Consider the following 18459-nt stretch of genomic DNA (forward strand, 5'->3'; position numbering starts at 1 on the left):
TTTGGGTGAAACAACAGCTCTGTGCCTCAGTTTCACTAAAATGGGGAGGATAACCTGTTCCTGCCTCTGGGGATGCTGTGAGGACAAATTCGTTCATGTAGGGGAGGTTCTCATGGACTACACCGATGAGAAGCCTCAACATACAGTGCAGGGAGGGAGGGGGTGTGAAGAAGGGGCCTTCTAGATATTAGGCTGCCTCAGCTCACCTCCCCCTCTAAAACACTCATTGAAGCTTGTCCCCTCTTCCAGCCTGTGGTAGTGGGCCTGTCCCTGGAGGGTGACATGCTGATGAATGTATCTGAAGCAGGAAAAAACCTGAGAGAAACCACCCTTTAGCCCCACCTGGGGCCACCTGCCCAGTGCAGAGGTCTGGCTCATGCCCACTCCTCCCACTGCCACTGGCATTTATTCAGTAAATCTAATTCCATAAGCAAGATGGAGCCATTGGGACAGGTTGCAGGGAAATGCCACCTGGCAAGTCTGCTGAGCAGCATATCTGGTAACAGCATCCTCTGCAGCAGAAATTTGGAGCCTGTTACCTTTGGTGGCAGCTGATGAAAATGAACCTTTTCCTGCCTGTCATGGGAAGCACAGCATGACAGCAGGGTTTTGGGGCTGACCCTATCCCTCTGGTTGTTTGCAGAAACTGCACCGGTATTTCCCCCTCTCAGAAATCGGAGTGCTGCAGGAAGACTCCTCCAATATCGTGGAGCTGATTCGCACAGCTTTTGAGGTAAGGGCACCTGTGGGCTCTCAGCCTGGCTCAAAGTCAAGCCACTGGATTACTGCGGGCAGGGAAGAAGGAGCAGAACAGTGTATGTACACTACAGCACCTCCAGGCAGACTGAGGGGAGGAATAGTGCAGGGAAGCTACGTGCCAGTGCCAGTGCCAGCACTGATACCCTCTCTCCACCCTCCCACCAGCGTATCCGTTCCAAGATGGACATCCGCATGGACTTTGTCCCCAAATCCATCAAGACCAACATTACTTCCTTGAAGTATGAAAAGACTGAGTCGGGCTCCTTCTTTGTCTCCCGTGGGGAAGTGGTAAGTCCATGTAGCTTCTTGGGGTATCATGGGGTCCCTGAGCACATCGCACATGGAGGTACTTATCTTCAAATGCCTTTGCAGTGAGGCAAAGCCATTTCTACCATTTTATAGGTGCGGAGCGGAGGTAGAGAGAGATTGAGGAATTTGTCCCTGGTCCCACAAGAAGCTATAGCAGGGGAGGGAAATGAATTTCTCTTCCCACTCTCTGCCCTCTGGTCTCACCTTCTCAGCCCGTGTAGGTTAACAGTAGTTTGTGAACATGCATGATCTCTTTGTGTTGTGGGAGCAGGGAATAGGCTTTCTTAGATTTCAAGTTCCTTCTTTCTGTTTTGTGTATGGGATCTTGCTCCAGACACTATTATAATACAGATAAAGGTGGAGGAAAATACCTTGAAGTCCATCTGTGTGGAGCCAGATCTCATTGACCTGGAAAGGAGACATGGTAGAAAGGTCCTTCCTTCCTTTACTTGGCCATTTCCCCAGCCTTCCCCTACAGGAAAAGTACCAACTGGATCCAGAAAGGAGCTTTGAGTACAGGTCGCTAATAGATGCGTGTGTCTTTCCTTCAGGGCAAGTTCAATCTGCGTTTGAAAGCCCTGGAGAAGGTGGGTGGGGAGCATGTCTGCAACCTCCAGGAGAAAGACCAGCAGGGAACAATCCACGTGAAACCCTCCTCGCTGAGCGACAGCCTGAAAATTGATGCCTCTGTCATCTGTGATGTCTGCCCCTGTGAGCTGGTAGGGGACCTACCAGCATGCCTTAACGTAGGGAAATCCCTGTGTCTTCCCTGATAGTCAGGGAAGGTATTGAACTGGCCAGTGTGTCTGTGCACTGCTGCCTGCTACTGGATGGATTCTGCACAGATCAATTGTGTCATGTGCCCTGTACTGCCAGTAGCTGATGCAGAGTCCAGGGGGGCAGGGAGAACAGGAGGATCCAAGTGCTGCTGCTGCCACCCTGAATGTCCAGGTATTCATAGGCTGAGCAGCACAGCATTGACCCTGACTATGGCTTTGTTATGTTGTTAAGGACCTGAGGATGGTTCTGGGCTCGAGCTGGGGTGTGACTGGTGCAAGACTTTCACAAGTAAAGTGAGTTTGGCTGTTCCCAGCACAGTCCTAATCTGGCCACAGAGACATGTGCTGTGGCCCAAACACAAAGCCATGAGCCTAGGACCCATCACAGAGAAACTGCTAGAGATTTGCCCATGCCCCAGCCCTGCTACCCTTCCTCCTGAGCAATAGCTCACAGAATAGTTGAGCAGAGCCTTTGCCCCACGTGGGCAAACATGGAAGATCCAGATCCTAGACCATGCTCTGTGACCGCAAGGCTGAGCTCAGTCTCTGGAAGAGGGTTAGTGACTTCTCCTCTGCTTCTTGTTCACAGCAAAAGGAAAGTAGATCGTCCAAATGCGGATTTAATGGGGACTTTGTCTGTGGACGGTGTGTCTGCTACTCAAACTGGTAAGGATCCTGACTAGCACAGCTCCTGAAGTATGCCCCATCCTGGGAACCCCACCCTGCACGTTCAGTTATTCCTGGTTGTCCGAAGACATTGGTGTGCCCTTGCTCACCTTGGTGCAGTGCTGTGCGACAAGTATTCCCAGGTCAGGAGTCTGTGTCCCTGTGGGGCCAGCAATGCTTGTAGCCTCTGAAGCACGTATCTGAAGCATGTCTGTATTTTCCAGGCGAGGGGACTCATGTGACTGCTCCTCTGACTTTTCTGAGGACAACCAGGCCTGTATCCGCCCTGGGGATGAGAAGCCTTGCTCAGGGCGGGGTGAATGCCTCTGTGGAAAATGCCAGTGCTACTCGGAGGACCTGACCCTGCGCTACGAGGGTGACTACTGTGAATTTGACAACTTCCAGTGTCCACGTACATCTGGCTTCCTCTGTAATGGTGAGTGGTGGGCAGGGAGGCAGACCCCAGCCCAGCCCAGAAACCTGAGCAGCTTGCCAGTCCTATGCTCCTCTGCTTCAAGTGCTGCTGGGATTGCAGTAGGGGGCACACAAGCTGTGGGGAAGACCAGGGGCAGGACCTAGTTTTTTCTTTCAGGGTGTGTCTTTACTCTTCTGATATCCTTGACCCATATATATCTCAAGATCTGGAGTTAACTGGTAGCCTCCCTGCAAAAGGCCAAAGTCAGGTATAGCCTCAGGCCAGTGTGTTCAGATCTCTGTGGCCAGTGGCACACAAGGTAACGATGTGGCTACCATCATGTCCAGCCCTCTTTGACCTCCCTAGCCCAAATGTCCAGGTGCCCTTTAGCATATATCCAAAGTGAAGCTCGAACTCGCAGTTTCTGGATTCATGTAACAAGATGCCTCACCTACTCCACTGCTGTGCTCCTCTTCTTACATACAGCATTAGCTGCAACACACTTGGCATAGCAGCTCTTCCCATACTGAACATGAATGCAGCTCACAGACACCTCTCTAGCAATGAGGAGAGAATTCAGGACTTTGGGCTCTGAAAACAGAGGCCTCTGCCACTCAAGCTAAAGGAGGGGGGGGGTTCCACTAGCTAGTAGTAATAGCTCTGTTATTCCTATCAGCCAGCCACTGGAGGGAGAAGTGGTCACGTTTACATACAGAGCACAAGAGAGAGCGTGCTTTGCTGGTCATAGAATAGCTTTGGGCACAGAGTGATAGCATGAGAGAGGTGCAGCTCAGGTCTGAGGAGGGGGACCCAGCCCTAGCTAAAGCCAATGGGAAGAGTCCTTCTGATGTGAATTTTATTAGATCGTGTCCCTGATCTCTAGGTAGTGGAACCTGTCGCTTCTTTATGCCTTGCTGGTGACTATCCCTCTTCATCTCCCCCAGAGAGAACAGGGGAGGAGCTTTCCAAGGGGAAAGTGTGAGGACAAAACCCAGGTATTGGCCATCTGGCTGGTGATAGGTGCAGAAGTCCTCTGGGGAGCAGCAGGGATGGGATTGGAGAAGCTAGAGTATCCTCAGGGGCCAGGGATGCCCATGGGGTCAGAGTTCACCCATTAACATCCTCCCTCTCTGCACAGATCGGGGTCGCTGCTACATGGGCCAGTGTGCATGTGCAAGTGGCTGGGGAGGCCCTGGCTGTGAATGTCCCACAAGCAATGAGACCTGCATCGACAGCAATGGGGTAGGTTGTTCTCCTGCAAGGGCAGCATTGGGTTTGAAGTTGTTCTACACTGAGACAAAGAAAAGGCCAACTAGCCAGAGGGAGATCTGGATTGGAGTGAGCTTTGAAGTCAGTAGGTTGGAGTGAGCAAGCCAGGCCGTGGATGGCCCAGTGCTCTTTTTAGCCTGATGATGTACCATGGAAAGGAGAGTTTCTTCCTGGCCTCAGCTGATGATCTGTCCATGTCTTGATGTGTAAAGACTTGTTGGACCTTGTCATTTTCATTCCAGGGGTTTCCATGGGTCCAAGCATTGTAGGTGGGTGAGAGGGAGAAGGGCTGCTAAGGAGCAGGTGTGCTGTTTTAGGAGCACCCTGTTGCTACTAGCAATGGGTAACAGCATATTGCTTGTGTTAGAGGCTGACTCGTGGCCCGTTTTTTCCCGTAGGGAATCTGCAATGGCCGTGGGAGGTGTGAATGTGGCAGGTGCATTTGTGACAGCTCCTCTCCCTACATGGACCCCACCTGCGGAATAAATTACTCCATGGTAAGTCTCCCAGCTTCGTGGTCAATGGTCAAGTCAGTGATTGATAGGCCTGATGCATCACCTCTTTGATTGTGGCTGGCTCCTGAGTTCCTGGCAGAACATCTGGCTTGGGGGAGAACTGGGGGAAGAAAAATAGTGCCAAAGATGTATCCCTGATGATCTTCTGGGGACTGGGATGGTTCTGCTCTCTCCTAGTCAGAGTATCTTCCATTATGGGTGCCACAGAACTAGCACAGCCAGGCCTTTGGGCTTTGGAAAGACTGCGGAGGGCTCCTCAGCCGTCTGTTTGGATCACAAGTACTAAAATACAGCCAAACATTAAATCTTATATCTGAATTTCAGAGGGTGGGTGAGCGCCAGGTAGCTCCTGTTTCCAACTCTGAGAGTTTGGGAAGAGTCATTTATTGGCTCCATACCTCAGCTTCACCATCTGTAAATGAAAGAACACATAGAAAAATCATTGAGAAGTTGGTTTGGAAGGGACCTCCGAAGATCATCTAGTCCAACCCCCTGCCTGAGACAATCATCTCTATCCAAACCATCCTATACAATCCATAATCTAAACTCTTCATAAGACTACTGTCAACCTTGACACAAGATATAACACCCTAACCTGCCACAAGTAAAGCAGGCTTGTCAGGTTTGAGACAGCTTTGGGGTCTGTAGGGAAGAGCTGCTGTCCCAGTGGGGAAGATAAATGGAAATTGTTTCGTAGTAGTGGACCTGATCCAAAGCCCCGGTATGAACGCTTTATAAATTTGGACTCAGTCCTGTCTCTGTGGAGATGCACAGTCTCCTTATTTCCCTCAGAATATTTGGAGCAGGGAGTTGGGTTGTGCATGCTCCAGGTATGAGAGCCAGCCGCTGTAAGCCAGACGGGGATCCAGATTCCACGTTCCACGCCATATCTCCCCCACCCCCTGCATCTCAATGGAAAAACACCCCAGGTTGTTTGGGATTTCAGTGTGTGTTTGTGCCCCCCGGCAGATTAATAAAGGATGTAGAACTAAACCATGATTTGTTCCCACGCACCTTCCTGCCTGATTGTGCAGACTTGCTCTTTGCATGTTATTTCCCCACTCCATCCCCTCCTTTCTCACTGTCTGACATCCCCTCTCCCTGCTCTGGCGTGTGCAGTGTCTCCAGCCCTCACCACTGGGATTTGGTTGCTTTTCCCTCTCTCTCACCCATGCTTCTCACTGTTTGACATTTTGTGTCTCTGGGGAACAGTTTATGCTGGGGGTGTGTGAAGATACTCGAACCTGTGTCCAGTGCCAGGCCTGGGGGACTGGTAAGAAGAAGGGGAATGAATGCACTAAATGCCCTTCCAAGATCCAGATGGTGGATGAACTGAAAGGTACCAGGAGCTCAGACTTTGTGCTTCAAAGATGTGTGTAGGTGGGAGGGTGTGTCTGAGTCTAATGTGGTTCCTTCAGGCCACGGAGTGTGTGTGTTGTGGGAGAGGGTGTGGAAAAGGGGCACAATAGGGCTCAGACCCTGGGGGAGGCCTCTGGGCACTACCTCATATATAGTAACAATCTTGCTTCTCTCTCCAGAGGAGGAGGTGAATGAGTACTGTACGTTCCAGGATGAGGAGGACGATTGCACATACCGTTACACCCTGAAAGGAGATCCCAGCATGCCACACAACAACACCATCCTTGTGCAGAAGAAGAAAGGTGAGCAAGGAGTGAAATAAGAGTGAGGGGCCATCTCCTGCCCACCTCTCTGAAGAAGCATATAGACCCCAGCACTCTGATTCCCACAGGTTGTGCTTTGAGTGGCAGAAGCATGCCATGAAAAATTATACTTTATCAGGATCATATCTGGCTCGCAGAGGGTGTATCTACATGAGACTTTTACTGTGGAGTTGCCTAATTAGCTTCACAGTGAAACATCAGCATCTATACATGCAGTGCTATTAGGCTGCAGTAAACTAATAAATGCTGGTGTAGGATAGTACTGCCCAACACGAGTACTATCCTACAGTGGCATTATTTAGTGCACTGCTACGCACATGTAGACACTGGGGCTGGCTGGGGCACGCGGGTACTTCAGTACGGGGGCTGCCTGCTGGATTGACCCTTGTGCCCCAGCCAGCCCCTCTGCTCTGCAGCACATTGAGTCAGGTCAAAGCAGACCTGGGCTGGCAGGCTGATCTCCAAGGTCCCCTGCCAGGCAGGGCTGCTCTGCCTTGGCTCAGCATGCTACAGTCCCATGTACACATGCAAATAGTGCACCCAGGAGCAATAGGCTGTGGCGCAGTTGCACCGGAGTTTATCCAGTCACCTTAGTAGCATGTGTAGACACACCCAGAGCTAGGTCATCTGACCCGTAAGGTTCCTCATGGGTCCAAAAATTTGGCGGTGGGAGCAGTGGCAATTAACAGTGCCACTGCCTCCTCACTGTCAAATTTCCAACCCACACATGGCAAGATCGGGCCCCAGGCTGCGCCAGCCCCATGAACAGATCGGATCCATGGACCCAACCCATCACTGCTCCTCTGGGGCCAAAACATTGGGCACCACTGTGTCATATATGCACCTTTTTGGTTTAAGCATGAAGTGTGCTGTAAATTTTGATCTAGGAAAAAATTGTGCTCCAGGTATCCAAAGTTGGGGGAATGCTGCCCTTGTTTGTCTGCCCTCATTCCTGTGGGAAAGCCCAGGCAAGCCAAGAAGGAACCATGGGACCAGAAATTGAATCCCCACCCCCTCAGAGCATTGTTGGGGGGGTGAGGATTCATTGTTGGGGGGTGAGGATTCATTGTGCATGCCAGTCACTCGTGGGTGCTCTGCTGAGGGCTAATTAGTGCCCCAGGTGGGGATGCTTTTGTGGAGGTGGATGCTTCTCCACTAAGAACAGGACTGATACCTCCCCCTTTCTCTAGTCATTCCAGATAGGCCCCTCAGATGGAAACATATTGAGTCCGTGGTGGCCACCAAATTAGGGGATGCACTGAAGTGACTGAGAATCTGGGAGGCTCTCTCTGCCAGAGCCTTGTGGGAGCCTCCACCAGCAAACGCTGAGAGCAGCCCCAGGAAAGCCTGGTTGTACCCTCTTCCCTTCCTCCACCTCCACTCCCAAGCAGAGCTATGGTTCTGCCCCTCTCCCACCTGCTTTCTCTTGCCTCTTTCTCCTCCCCATCCCCAGGCACTGGTTGGGTCCCGCTGCCCCTAATAACTGCCGATGTGTCTGTTGGTCACAGAGTGCCCACCAGGAAGCTTCCTATGGCTCATCCCCTTGCTCATCTTCCTGATCCTGCTTCTGGGGCTGCTGCTGCTACTCTGCTGGAAGTTCTGTGCTTGCTGCAAGGTAAGGTCCTTACTCACGCTGCATTCAGGCCCTGAGGGGTGGGTGGCAGGCACTGCATTGCTGGAGACACTAAATCCTAGTTCATGAGCTGACGTTCAGACCTCATGGCTAGGAAGGACTGTGGGGACATGCCTGACAGAGGGCCCCACTGTGCCTTTCTCTGATGCAGCCTGGCTGCCAGAAGGGTCCAAGCAGGAAGTAGTTTAGGAAGGGAAAAAACAGTTCCCACTGGAATTGGTGGGAATTTTGCCAGTAACTTCAGTAGGAGCCAAATTGGGGTCAGGATGTGCCAATTCACCTATAGAACAACTAGATTATATGGGTCCTGCTTTTATTACATACAGCCCCGCTGGTCTGTGTAAAACGACCACTGTGTGGTAACTGGCAGATATCCAGGTTAATATGTGTTTCCCTGGCATGGTTAGTATGGGGGGTTTCCTGGCCACACAAACACAAAGAAACCAGGCAATCGCACGGTTTGGCCACTGGTATACTTTAAAATGGCTGTTTTTGGCATGTGGAGAGATTTGTTAGGAGGTGAGTGAGGAAAAGCCAGTGAATTTTGGCTACATCTGCATACACTTTAAATCCACTGTTTAGTGCTGATTTTTTTTTTTAAGATAAGTGCCTGCCTAGTTTTGTGAGCTTGCTAGGAAATGTGAAATGTTTTGCAAGAAAACCGTTGCAATGCAGACACTGCTGTGTGTATGGTAGTTAACACAGCAAGGACCAGGGAAGCTCTTTTGTATTTACCTGCAGACACAACGCCCCCAAGCACTCCCCAAATGCACCGCATGTTGAAAGGTGTTGCCTGTTCTGTCAGGACCAAAGCCCAGCAGGAAGCTGCTGGGGTGAGATGAAAGGACATAAACTATTTCTTCCACATGGTTGTTTCTGTGATGCATGTGCACGGGGGCTTCCACACTCAGTGGAGAAACAGGTGGAAGGAAGCTGTCAGGGCCCTGGTGCAGTGTTTGCAGTATGTACCTTGGTGACATGTACTTGCCACCCAAGATGGCATTGAGGTTGGTGGAGATGGCAAAGGCACCCAGGCCCCAGCATTCAAGTGTGCTACTTGGGGAACCTGGTGGCTCCTGGCCAGAGTCTTGCTTTTCCACTCAAGGTCAAACTAGTCACCCACTCTTGATGGTCAAGAAGAACTCGGTTTTTTTCTGGGGTTTTTGCCTTCCTGTGTAACATGGGAAACTGTTATCTCTGGATCCTCTTTGCATGTCTGAACCAGCTATTTCTCTGCCATAGATGGCAGTGGCAAGGCACTGGCACTGGAGGTGTCTATCTGCATCTTTGACCACAGCGGGATTGTTCTTTGTCTCCTAGGCTTGCCTGGCCCTGCTGCCCTGTTGTGCACGAGGTATCACAAATTTAAATTGATTTTTTGGAGGGAGGGGAGTGATACTGCAAATGCAAAACTGTGCTTCCTTCATGGAGGAGGATAGCCAGGACAGTGCCAGAGTTAGACATCCCTCCCAATAAATCAGTAAAACTCTTCAGAGGCTTTTAGGGCTCAGCAGGGAAAATGTTCCTGGTAGAATAGGCTTTTATTGGAAGCCAGGCTGGGACACCTCTCCTCCCCACTTCCTGAGCTCTTTATACCAGGGAGCAGGGGGTTGCTGGAGCCCTACAGCCCTGGTGCACACGACTCCTTCAGTCAACTGAATGGATGCTGTCCAAAAGATATGAAGAATATTCTCATAATCCAGTTTCCAGCTGGGCAGATGTGCCCTGGGGTCCCCTCCAGGAGCTGACTCATCACCTCTCACTGCTACCCGTAGCTTGTCACGCAGTCACAGTCCCTTGGAGTAAAGCACTGATTCTCGGGCAGCTGAGGGCTCATGTGGCTTCTTGAACGGTCTTAGGGATGTGGGGGGCGACTTCGAAAGCAAGTTCCATAGAAAGCTGGAAGAGCCTGGGAAGAGAAGAGAGATTTCAGCCTGGGTCCCTTGCTGAGTTCTCAACAGAGAGTCTCTGAGTTGGGCCAAGGAGTGTAGCTCCCTCTCTGGGGCATGGCAGATGGATGGGGAAGGTGCAGGTCTGTGTGTAAATGGAGGGCTTCTTCCCACAAATGGCATGAATGTAGAGGAGAGGTGGGCGGGGAGGAAGATTTTGGAGCCACCCCAGCTGTAGCTCGTCCCATCACCTCCCCACAGGCCGCACTGTCGGGTTCAAGGAGGACCACTACATGCTCCGGCAGAGCCTCATGTCCTCCGACCACCTGGACACCCCCATGGTCCGCAGTGGCTCTCTGAAGGGCAGAGACACCGTGCGCTGGAAGATCAACAACAATGTCCACAAGCCAGGCTTCTCCTCCCATGCGGGCACGAACACCAAAGAGCTGAGTAAGTGCCAACCCTGGGGTGCTGCATAAGGGGCCTGTCACGGATACTAGCCGGTGGGTGGGCCTGGCTCTATTGTGGTCCGCTGGCCCTTTGCTGTCCTCAGACTCCTACTGAACTCTTTTCCCAGGACATACCACCACCCAGCCACCCACACCACCCTCTGCACAGTGCATGGTGCAGGGGGTATGAGATCCCTGGGCAGCTGCCCTGAGGGGTTCTAAGCTAGTGATGGACTTTCTAAGCAGATGTCCCATTTCTACACACTTCCGTAGCTCACATAGACATTGCCTGGATTTAGCTTCCTTTGCCCGGAGCTGCTCCTTCAGGATATTCTTTACCACCTGGGAGAGGGGGCAATGATTATCACTCCATCCCCCCTTGGCTTGGAGTAGTGCTGGGCTAGTTCTTCCTCCAGCTTTCATTCTTCAGGTTCTGGCTGTCTCTCACTCAGTGCTTTCTGGATGTGGTGCCCAGTGACCCGAGGGCTGTGTGGAGTATTCTGTGCCATGAAACGTGAATGTCACTGCCCAGGGCTCAGGACACCCAGGGCCACTTGCATTTCCTGGCTTCTAGCAGTTAATCAAGTTGTTTTTCTGGCTGACTCCAGGAGGGTCTAACCGGGTGGGAATTTTTCTCTCCAGTCCCATTCGGCATCTCTCTGAGATTGACTCGGCTTTTCACCCAGAACCTCTCGAAACCAGACACCCGTGAATGTGAGCAGCTGTGCAAGGAGGTGGAAGAGAATGTAAGGGGGATGAACTGCTCTGTCTTGGGTTTGCCTTTCCTTACAGGGGATGGGAATAAGTAACAACTTGTGCGACCTTTTGTGTGACAAAGGCAGTGGAGAGCAACAAAGCTTTCAAGTGCAGCAAACTGGGCTGTGTTTCCTCACACTGCCAAGAGCAGTACCAAGGAGAAAGGAGAGGCATTGGTTCCCCCTGCCTGACCTGGCACTGAGGGATGGGGGAGAGAATAGGTTTTGGGGGCCTGGTGCTCTGTGTAGGTGGGTTGTGGTGAGGGAGAGGCTGGGGAGGACCTGGTTTGGTTTGCTGGCATTGTGCCTGTTGGGCACATAGTCACCTTAGAGGGAAGCTTGAGGCTGTAAAAGATTCTCTCTTGCTCTTTACAGTTGAATGAGGCTTACAAGCACATTCTTGGTGCTCACAGACTCCAACAGACTACGTTCAGGTGAGTGATTTGGGGAAGGGATGAGAGGGGAGATGACCCAGGGCAGGGACAGAGGGTGCTGGTAATAAGGGGACACATAGCACACACCTATGTACAGTTTCTCTCATTTGGGCACTTGGAGTAAAGGGGCACCATAAACTCCATGGGTAAATTCTAGGAGAGACCCTTCTCACCAGCATGGGCACAGCCCTAGTCCTGGTGTTCATGCCAGGTCTCCACGTGCTTGCAACGTTGTCTGCAGAGCTTCCCAGAGGCATGTATCTGGGTAATCTCAGCTACTTCTAGCCACATTCCTGGGACTAATGATTCCCTTGTGACTCCAGTCAGGCCTGATTTTGCCCAATACAACAATACCCTCCTTTTGTTGACCCAAGTTAACCCTTTGTAAACCACCTCTGTAGCCACATCTGCTCTCATATCTGGAAGAGTTGGGGCCATGAAGTTATATAAACCATTTTGTTGGGGCGGGGGGCCTCTCCGCTTTAGAGGACAAAGCAAATATCCTGCTGCTAGTAGGAATGACCTGAAGCTGTGTCCTCAGGACTAGAACTCATAAGAGGGTGGGATCATGGGCCACACACTGCAGACCAGAAACTGGAGTGACCTAGGTGGGACTCAAACTCCTGCTCCAGGACTGACATGTGGGTACTCAGCAGCTGGAGCCAACAGGGCAGCTTACATAGCTCCAACCTGCAGGGATTTGAGGTATTCAGATACCTTCACATAGCTGGAATTTGATGGGATCAGTCACCCTTGCTGTTCTGTTTTCTCCCCCAGGGTGCAGCCCAATGCAGGGAAAAGGTAGGTTGATCCTCTACTCTTTTCAGTGTTTAACTCTCCATTCCTCTCCTGTGTGAGTGCCTGTACATGGATATGTATGTATGAATGTATCAGCTAATAGAAATCCTTGGTAGCAGGCTGTCTTCTTGCACAAGTTGTTGGCAGTGATGTTTGACTGTCAGCCCCTGAGCCAGGCCAGGCCTTCTTTCTCTCACCCTACTTTGGTTGCAGGCAGGACCACACCATTTTGGACACAGTGCTCGCTGCCCCCCGTGGAGCCAAACCTGAGATCATAAAGGTGACAGAAAAACATCTCTCGCAGGAGGCCTTCAATGATCTGAAGGTGTCACCTGGTTACTACACCGTTACCTCTGACCAGGGTAAGGCTCTGGAGTAGGCTTACTGACCAGAACAGGGACATGTAGAGAGGACCTTCCAACTCTGACATTTCATCTCCTCCACCTTCACAGATGCCCACGGCATGGTGGAGTTCCAGGAAGGTGTGGAGCTGGTGGATGTCCGCGTCCCACTCTTTATCAGGGAAGAAGATGATGACGAGAAGCAGCTGCAGGTGGAGGCCACTGATGTCCCCACAGGGATAGCAAAGATTGGACGCAGGCTTGTCAACATCACCATCATCAAAGAACAAGGTGAAGGCACTGTATCCAGGGTACAAGCGATGTGTGTGTGTGCCTGCATTTCAGTGCCTGAATATGTCTGTACAAGAGAGGGCAAATTCTTGGACACCCTTTATATAAATTGTAAGGCCAGAAAAAACCATAGTGATCATTTGATTTGACCTCCTGCAGAACACAGATCACAGAGCCACACTCGGGAGTTTCTGCTTCAAGTACCACACTCGGTAGTTTGTGGCTAGACCAGAGCCATTTTTAGACTCATAAGTGAGATTCATCAAGTCAGGTGGGAGGAAAAATCTCTCACATCTGCTCCTTCCTTTCCGTACTGACCTGGCAGGCTCAATGATCCAGCTAATTTGTTCTTGCTTTCAGCAACAGCTTTCATAGGCACCCTACAAAGAGAATGTTGGTCTGGGTAGAAAGGGATAATTCCCTCTATTTGTTTCCTCCTTCCCTTTGGCAGTTCCTCTTCTCCTCCCTGTTCTTCCCTTTCCCACTTCTTTTCTTTCTTAATGTTTCCACATCATTAGAAAGATGATGATACACCATCTCTCCCAGGGATTTCTTCTTAGAAACAGCACTGCAGAGACTATGGGATTCTCAGTGAGTTTTTTGTTACGGATTCTTTGTTGATATCTGAAATACACCAATACCTCTGTTCCTAACTCATGAAATATGGGCAGCCACAGAAGTCTGTATGTCAAGATATGAGCCCCAGAAGCTTCATTACTGTGATCTGGCAGGTTGAATGGGACGCTAGGAGTCAGGACTCCTGGGTCCTGTTTCTGGCTGTCCCTCTGATATGTTTTGTGACTTTGGATTCACTCACTCAGTCACTGCGAGTCTTCATTTCTCCATCTATAAGTTGATGGTGGAAATCCTGGCCTTTCAGTTACTGGAAATATAGTGCTTTGATGGGATGATTGTGCGTGAAAACATAGCTGTGTTAAATAAGCACATGCATTTTTAATAAGCCTCCATTTGAGATCTGTGCATTTCACACATACTTTCTCTCTGATTCCTTTCAGCCAGCAGCCTCATCAGCTTCATGCAGCCAGCCTACTCTCACAGCCGCTTTGACCAGGTGGCTAGGATCCCTATTGTTCGTGAGATAATAGACCATGGGAAATCCCAGATCACCTACAGGACTCGGGATCTTACTGCCAAGGAAGGCAGGGTAAGGACCGTGCCCCTGGGTCCTGGCCAAGCTGGGTGTAGTAGTGTGAACTGTCAGGATGAGGGAAAGGGTATTTCAGGGTCTACTGTGGCAGAAGCAGATCTCGGTTGAAATGAATGGGAGGTATACCAAGGAGAGAGACAGAGGTGTGACCTAGTGGTCTGAACACAACATGGGGCTCAGGAGCCCTATGCTCTTCTCAGCTCTGCCACAGACTCACTGATGTCCCTACCTTAGCTTCTCAACTTGTGAAATGAGGACGATACTAGCAAACATTGGCTGCTCAGTGGAGTGGGAGAATCGGTCACTGTTCATACAAAGTCTCATAGTGTGAGAACTGGGGATTACCAGGGTTGTCCCGTCTCCCCCACCTGACCGCTCCTCTCCATACCATCTGATCCACTTGATTCACCACAGACAGAAGGCGGGAACTCTATACCTTTCCTACCAAAGCCATTTGACTTTCATGACTTAAATAAGGGAGCATTTCGTTTAGCTGCCTGGGCATTATGGCTTTTCAAAGACTTCAAATGTTGAAATGTCCCCTGGGATGGAAATCCTGAAGGGAAGCGAGGTCCAGAGTGTCAAGCCCACAGTGGGGCAGGTGGTTCCACCTTCTCTTCCCAGTGGAGGTGGGAATGTGACAGCTGGGCTTGTAGCTGGTGAACACTGAAGACTTTTCTGTTGTTCTGGAAAATGCCCAGACGCTCTAGCAGTAATGGCCAGTGTGTAGAAGTCAGAATAAGCCACAACAACCTCCAGCAGGAATCAGACACCAGTCACACCCCTCAGGCCCTTCTACAGCAGAGTGAAAGCTTGGGTCCTATTGCACATGGAGTACATTGCAGAGGTGATGACACCGAAGAAAAGGCTGCCTGTATGCTTATATCCATTAAGAATCCAGCTATTCAGGTTCCTCTCTGACCCTGCTACAGCACTGAGCAATGTCCTTCTGACATAGGAGGAGGGGTTCAGGAGTAGATGGCATGGTGGGGACAGTGCGTACTAATGAGCTGTGTCCTGTGGGTGTGCTATGGGGAGAGTGTGCAACACTTCACAATGCTCTTCCTCCGTTCCCAGGACTACATCTTCACAGAGGGTGACTTGCTCTTCCAACCTGGGGAGACACGGAAGGAGGTGCAGGTGCCACTGCTGGAACTGACTGAGATAGACACCCTCCTGCACAGCCGCCAGCTCAAGCAGTTCACCGTGGATCTCCTCAACCCCAAGTATGGGGCCAAGATCGGCAGATACCCACAAACTATGGTGACCATTGCTGACCCAGGTGGGTGTGGGCAGCACTGGTAATTCCTGCTCTTCCTGCATTGCCATCTTCACTGGTAGGGAATGATGCCAGGTCAGGAAAGGTAGAGATGTGCAGTCTGTGCAGCATGTTGCATTGACAACCAGTGCCGATGTGTCTCTTTGAACTTATGAGCAATCTGAGATGCTCCTTCACCTCCATGGGCCATGTCTTGCCCCTCAGCATGCTGCAGATCTGAGTTTTAATCAGGATTTGAGTTACGGAGAAGGGAGAGGCCGAGGCCCCCCCGTAAGAGAAAAGGCCCCCTGTAAGATTTGAAATCATAACCGGGGGGTCTCCGATTTCATTAGGGCTTTGTGATGAGCAGCCCTTTTATTTTTTTGCAGATCCCCACAAGAACCAAAGTGTAATTCAAATCCTGGTTTTAATCCCATTTCAGCCCCCTCCTGTGGGAATGTATGTTGCTATACGCAGCCTAGCCAGTGTATTTAAGTGTATGTTTTGAGTTCCCCTTGAGGTAGAAGTGTACATCTTAGCTCATTCCCAGGAATGAGAGGAGCTGCCTAATACATATTGCAAACAGAAGCAGAACCATTTTTTTTCCTGTTTCTCTTTTCCTATGGATTTTTTTGCAGCCATCACTGTGGCAGGGGGGAGGAGGAGGCAGTCTGATAAACCACATAGCACTGCCTACGTCATTAAAGTGAAGGCACACATCAGGGGGACTCCCTGGGGTTCAGAGACCTGTGCAGAAATACATGGAGAAATCTTTTTGCACATGGCAGGCTATGTATGGGTTTCTGGTAGGCATGGTCAGAGAGCTAAATGTTATCACTGCTGGCTGGATAGAGAACACTGAAATCATTGCACAGGTTCTGGGTGTGGATACATGCAGGCTGGAAATTTGGAAAAGGTTTCTGGCCCCCAGAGGAGTACAGTTCAGAAAAAGGCTCTCAACACGGCAAAATACCTACCTAGTTTTAAAATGGAATTTGGTCAGTTTGAGAGTGATTATATGATCTGATTTCTGACAGAAGCAAGGGGCTGGACTTGATAGCCTAAAGGGTCCCGTCCCAGGCTGTATTCCCAAAATGATACCAGGGCGACTCAGTTAAACTGTGATCAGAACAATGCATTATTATTGAAACATCATGAAATGTGATATATCGCAACCAGGCATTCCCAGAAAGCCAAGCCAAGAGGGAGGTAGGTCCAGTTATTCACCCCTGTGACATAACCCTAAAGTACAATTCGGAAGAGGCAACATGACCTAGGGTTAGTTCATGGGTACAAGACTCCTGGGGTCTATTCTTGGCTCTGGCTCTGACTGGCTGTGTGACCCAGGGCATGTCATACCACTGCTCTGTGCCTCGGTTTCCCTTCTCTGTGAAACATAGGTAATAGTGACCCATCTCTTAGAGGATTTTGAGGACTAATTCAGTGGTGATTGTGCAGTGTGGTGAGGGCCAAGATAGAAGGAGCTGGAGTAACAGCATTTCGCTGCATGTGGACAGTCTCTTCTTGTCTCTTCCTGTACATGATGTTTTCTTCTCCCCTGGCAGAGGTCGTAGATGGCACACCATTACCACTAGGACTGGGCCAAGTCCCTCAGTCTCCCAAGGGCAAGATCAGTGCTCCACTCAATCCAAATGCCCAGGCCCTCAACTCCAGAAAGATCCGGTTCAACTGGCTGCCACCCCCTGGCAAACCTCTGGGGTACAAGGTAAGGGATACCCAGATTCCTGGGCAGGCAGGGATGTCTCATGGGCAGCCAGTTGTATTAGCATATCAAGAGCATTCCTGTCCAAGGGTCCAGCAGCCTGTGGCAGTGAAAGGAGGGGACTAGAAGGGAGAGGCCCAAGGCAGGGTCTTGTGGTTGCATGGGCTCACACAGGCTTTGCTGGATGTGTGGACACTGGTGTAGGAATGTTAAATTTTATTTGACTACAGCAGGGAATGGGGCTGCCTGGGGACTACTTCCAATACTGTGCCATCTGTCTGTGTATTTTGTGGGTAGGACTGTCGTGTAGGAGCGACAACTTTGAACAGAGCCAAGCATAGCGCACACAGGTTTCATGGGAAGCTTCCTTGTGCATCTCTGTTAATGACTCTGGGGTCTTCTCTCCTACACCCCCAGCTCACTGGGGACTCTGTTGAAACCACCAGCCATATATCACTGGTGTCCTTACATTTGATGCAGGGGTTCTCCTGAGTGAAAAAGCTAGTGCACTCTCACTGAGTGCACCAGGGGATGCTGCTGGGAGGAAAGACAGTTTCTGAACAGTGCAATCTCACTCTCCCACAGAAAGTGGGACAAGCACCTTAAGAACTAACCAGGGCAAAGCTCCAGAATATGTACTCCTGCTCTGGCTGGGGGGATGGAATAGGTAGTCAGTGTTGCATATAGTATGGAGTCCCCCCTCTGCTACAGTAGGTGATCAGAAAGTCTGTGAAGTGTGTAACTTCAGCCCCCAAAACAGGGCATGGGGTGGGACTTCAGGTTTTCTCTCTGATGACAGGTGAAGTACTGGATCCAAGGGGACCCTGAGTCGGAAGCCCGGCTGATCGATTCCAAGGTCCCATCAACAGAGCTGAGTAATCTGTACCCTTTCTGCGACTATGAGATGCAGGTCTCTGCCTACAATAGCATGGGCCAGGGCCCCTACTCCAATGTTATCCATTGCCGCACGCTGGAAGAAGGTGAGCTGCCTATCCCGCCTGCATCTTGTTCCCATGGTGCGGTGCAACATTTATGAGACCCAGTGGGCATCTGATGTCTGAATGTCTTCAGAAGTGCAGTCAGGATAGCGTGATCTTTTATGGGGTCTAATGGTTTGTTCACAGAAAGGGAGGCCAGGAAGCCCTGAATTCTGCTTTCAGCTCTGGAACCGATGTTCCCTGTGCCCTTCGCCTCTGTGTCCCCAGATGGAAAGTTGATAGGTCTGAGTTTCCTTGGGGCTGAACACTGTCCTCCTGAGTGCCTTGCCAGGTTTCTGTCTCATGTTCATCACTGGAGTGTCTGAGGACCTGGGGCCTCTTCCACAGG

The 18459-nt window shown here is 50.7% G+C and overlaps 1 protein-coding gene across 3 annotated transcripts in view; it reads left to right on the forward strand.

The window, feature by feature from the left end:
• ITGB4 (integrin subunit beta 4) overlaps window positions 1–18459 on the forward strand; it is a 49706-nt gene that overhangs the window by 18939 nt on the left and 12308 nt on the right. For all 3 annotated transcript variants that reach the window (XM_019542579.1, XM_019542581.1, XM_019542580.1), the window contains exons 9-29: window positions 644–733; window positions 925–1047; window positions 1620–1787; window positions 2437–2513; window positions 2738–2949; window positions 4067–4170; window positions 4596–4694; window positions 5925–6051; window positions 6251–6373; window positions 7903–8009; window positions 9348–9381; window positions 10178–10366; window positions 11008–11111; window positions 11496–11554; window positions 12332–12355; window positions 12566–12714; window positions 12805–12984; window positions 14001–14149; window positions 15230–15434; window positions 16976–17136; window positions 17933–18113. In XM_019542579.1, the coding sequence (XP_019398124.1) occupies window positions 644–733; window positions 925–1047; window positions 1620–1787; window positions 2437–2513; window positions 2738–2949; window positions 4067–4170; window positions 4596–4694; window positions 5925–6051; window positions 6251–6373; window positions 7903–8009; window positions 9348–9381; window positions 10178–10366; window positions 11008–11111; window positions 11496–11554; window positions 12332–12355; window positions 12566–12714; window positions 12805–12984; window positions 14001–14149; window positions 15230–15434; window positions 16976–17136; window positions 17933–18113 (2665 nt within the window). The remainder of the gene's footprint in view (window positions 1–643; window positions 734–924; window positions 1048–1619; window positions 1788–2436; window positions 2514–2737; window positions 2950–4066; window positions 4171–4595; window positions 4695–5924; window positions 6052–6250; window positions 6374–7902; window positions 8010–9347; window positions 9382–10177; window positions 10367–11007; window positions 11112–11495; window positions 11555–12331; window positions 12356–12565; window positions 12715–12804; window positions 12985–14000; window positions 14150–15229; window positions 15435–16975; window positions 17137–17932; window positions 18114–18459) is intronic.

This window comes from Crocodylus porosus, unplaced genomic scaffold (genome assembly GCF_001723895.1).
Source record: "Crocodylus porosus isolate Cpor-Errol unplaced genomic scaffold, CroPor_comp1, whole genome shotgun sequence".
Taxonomy (NCBI): Eukaryota; Metazoa; Chordata; order Crocodylia; family Crocodylidae; genus Crocodylus; species Crocodylus porosus.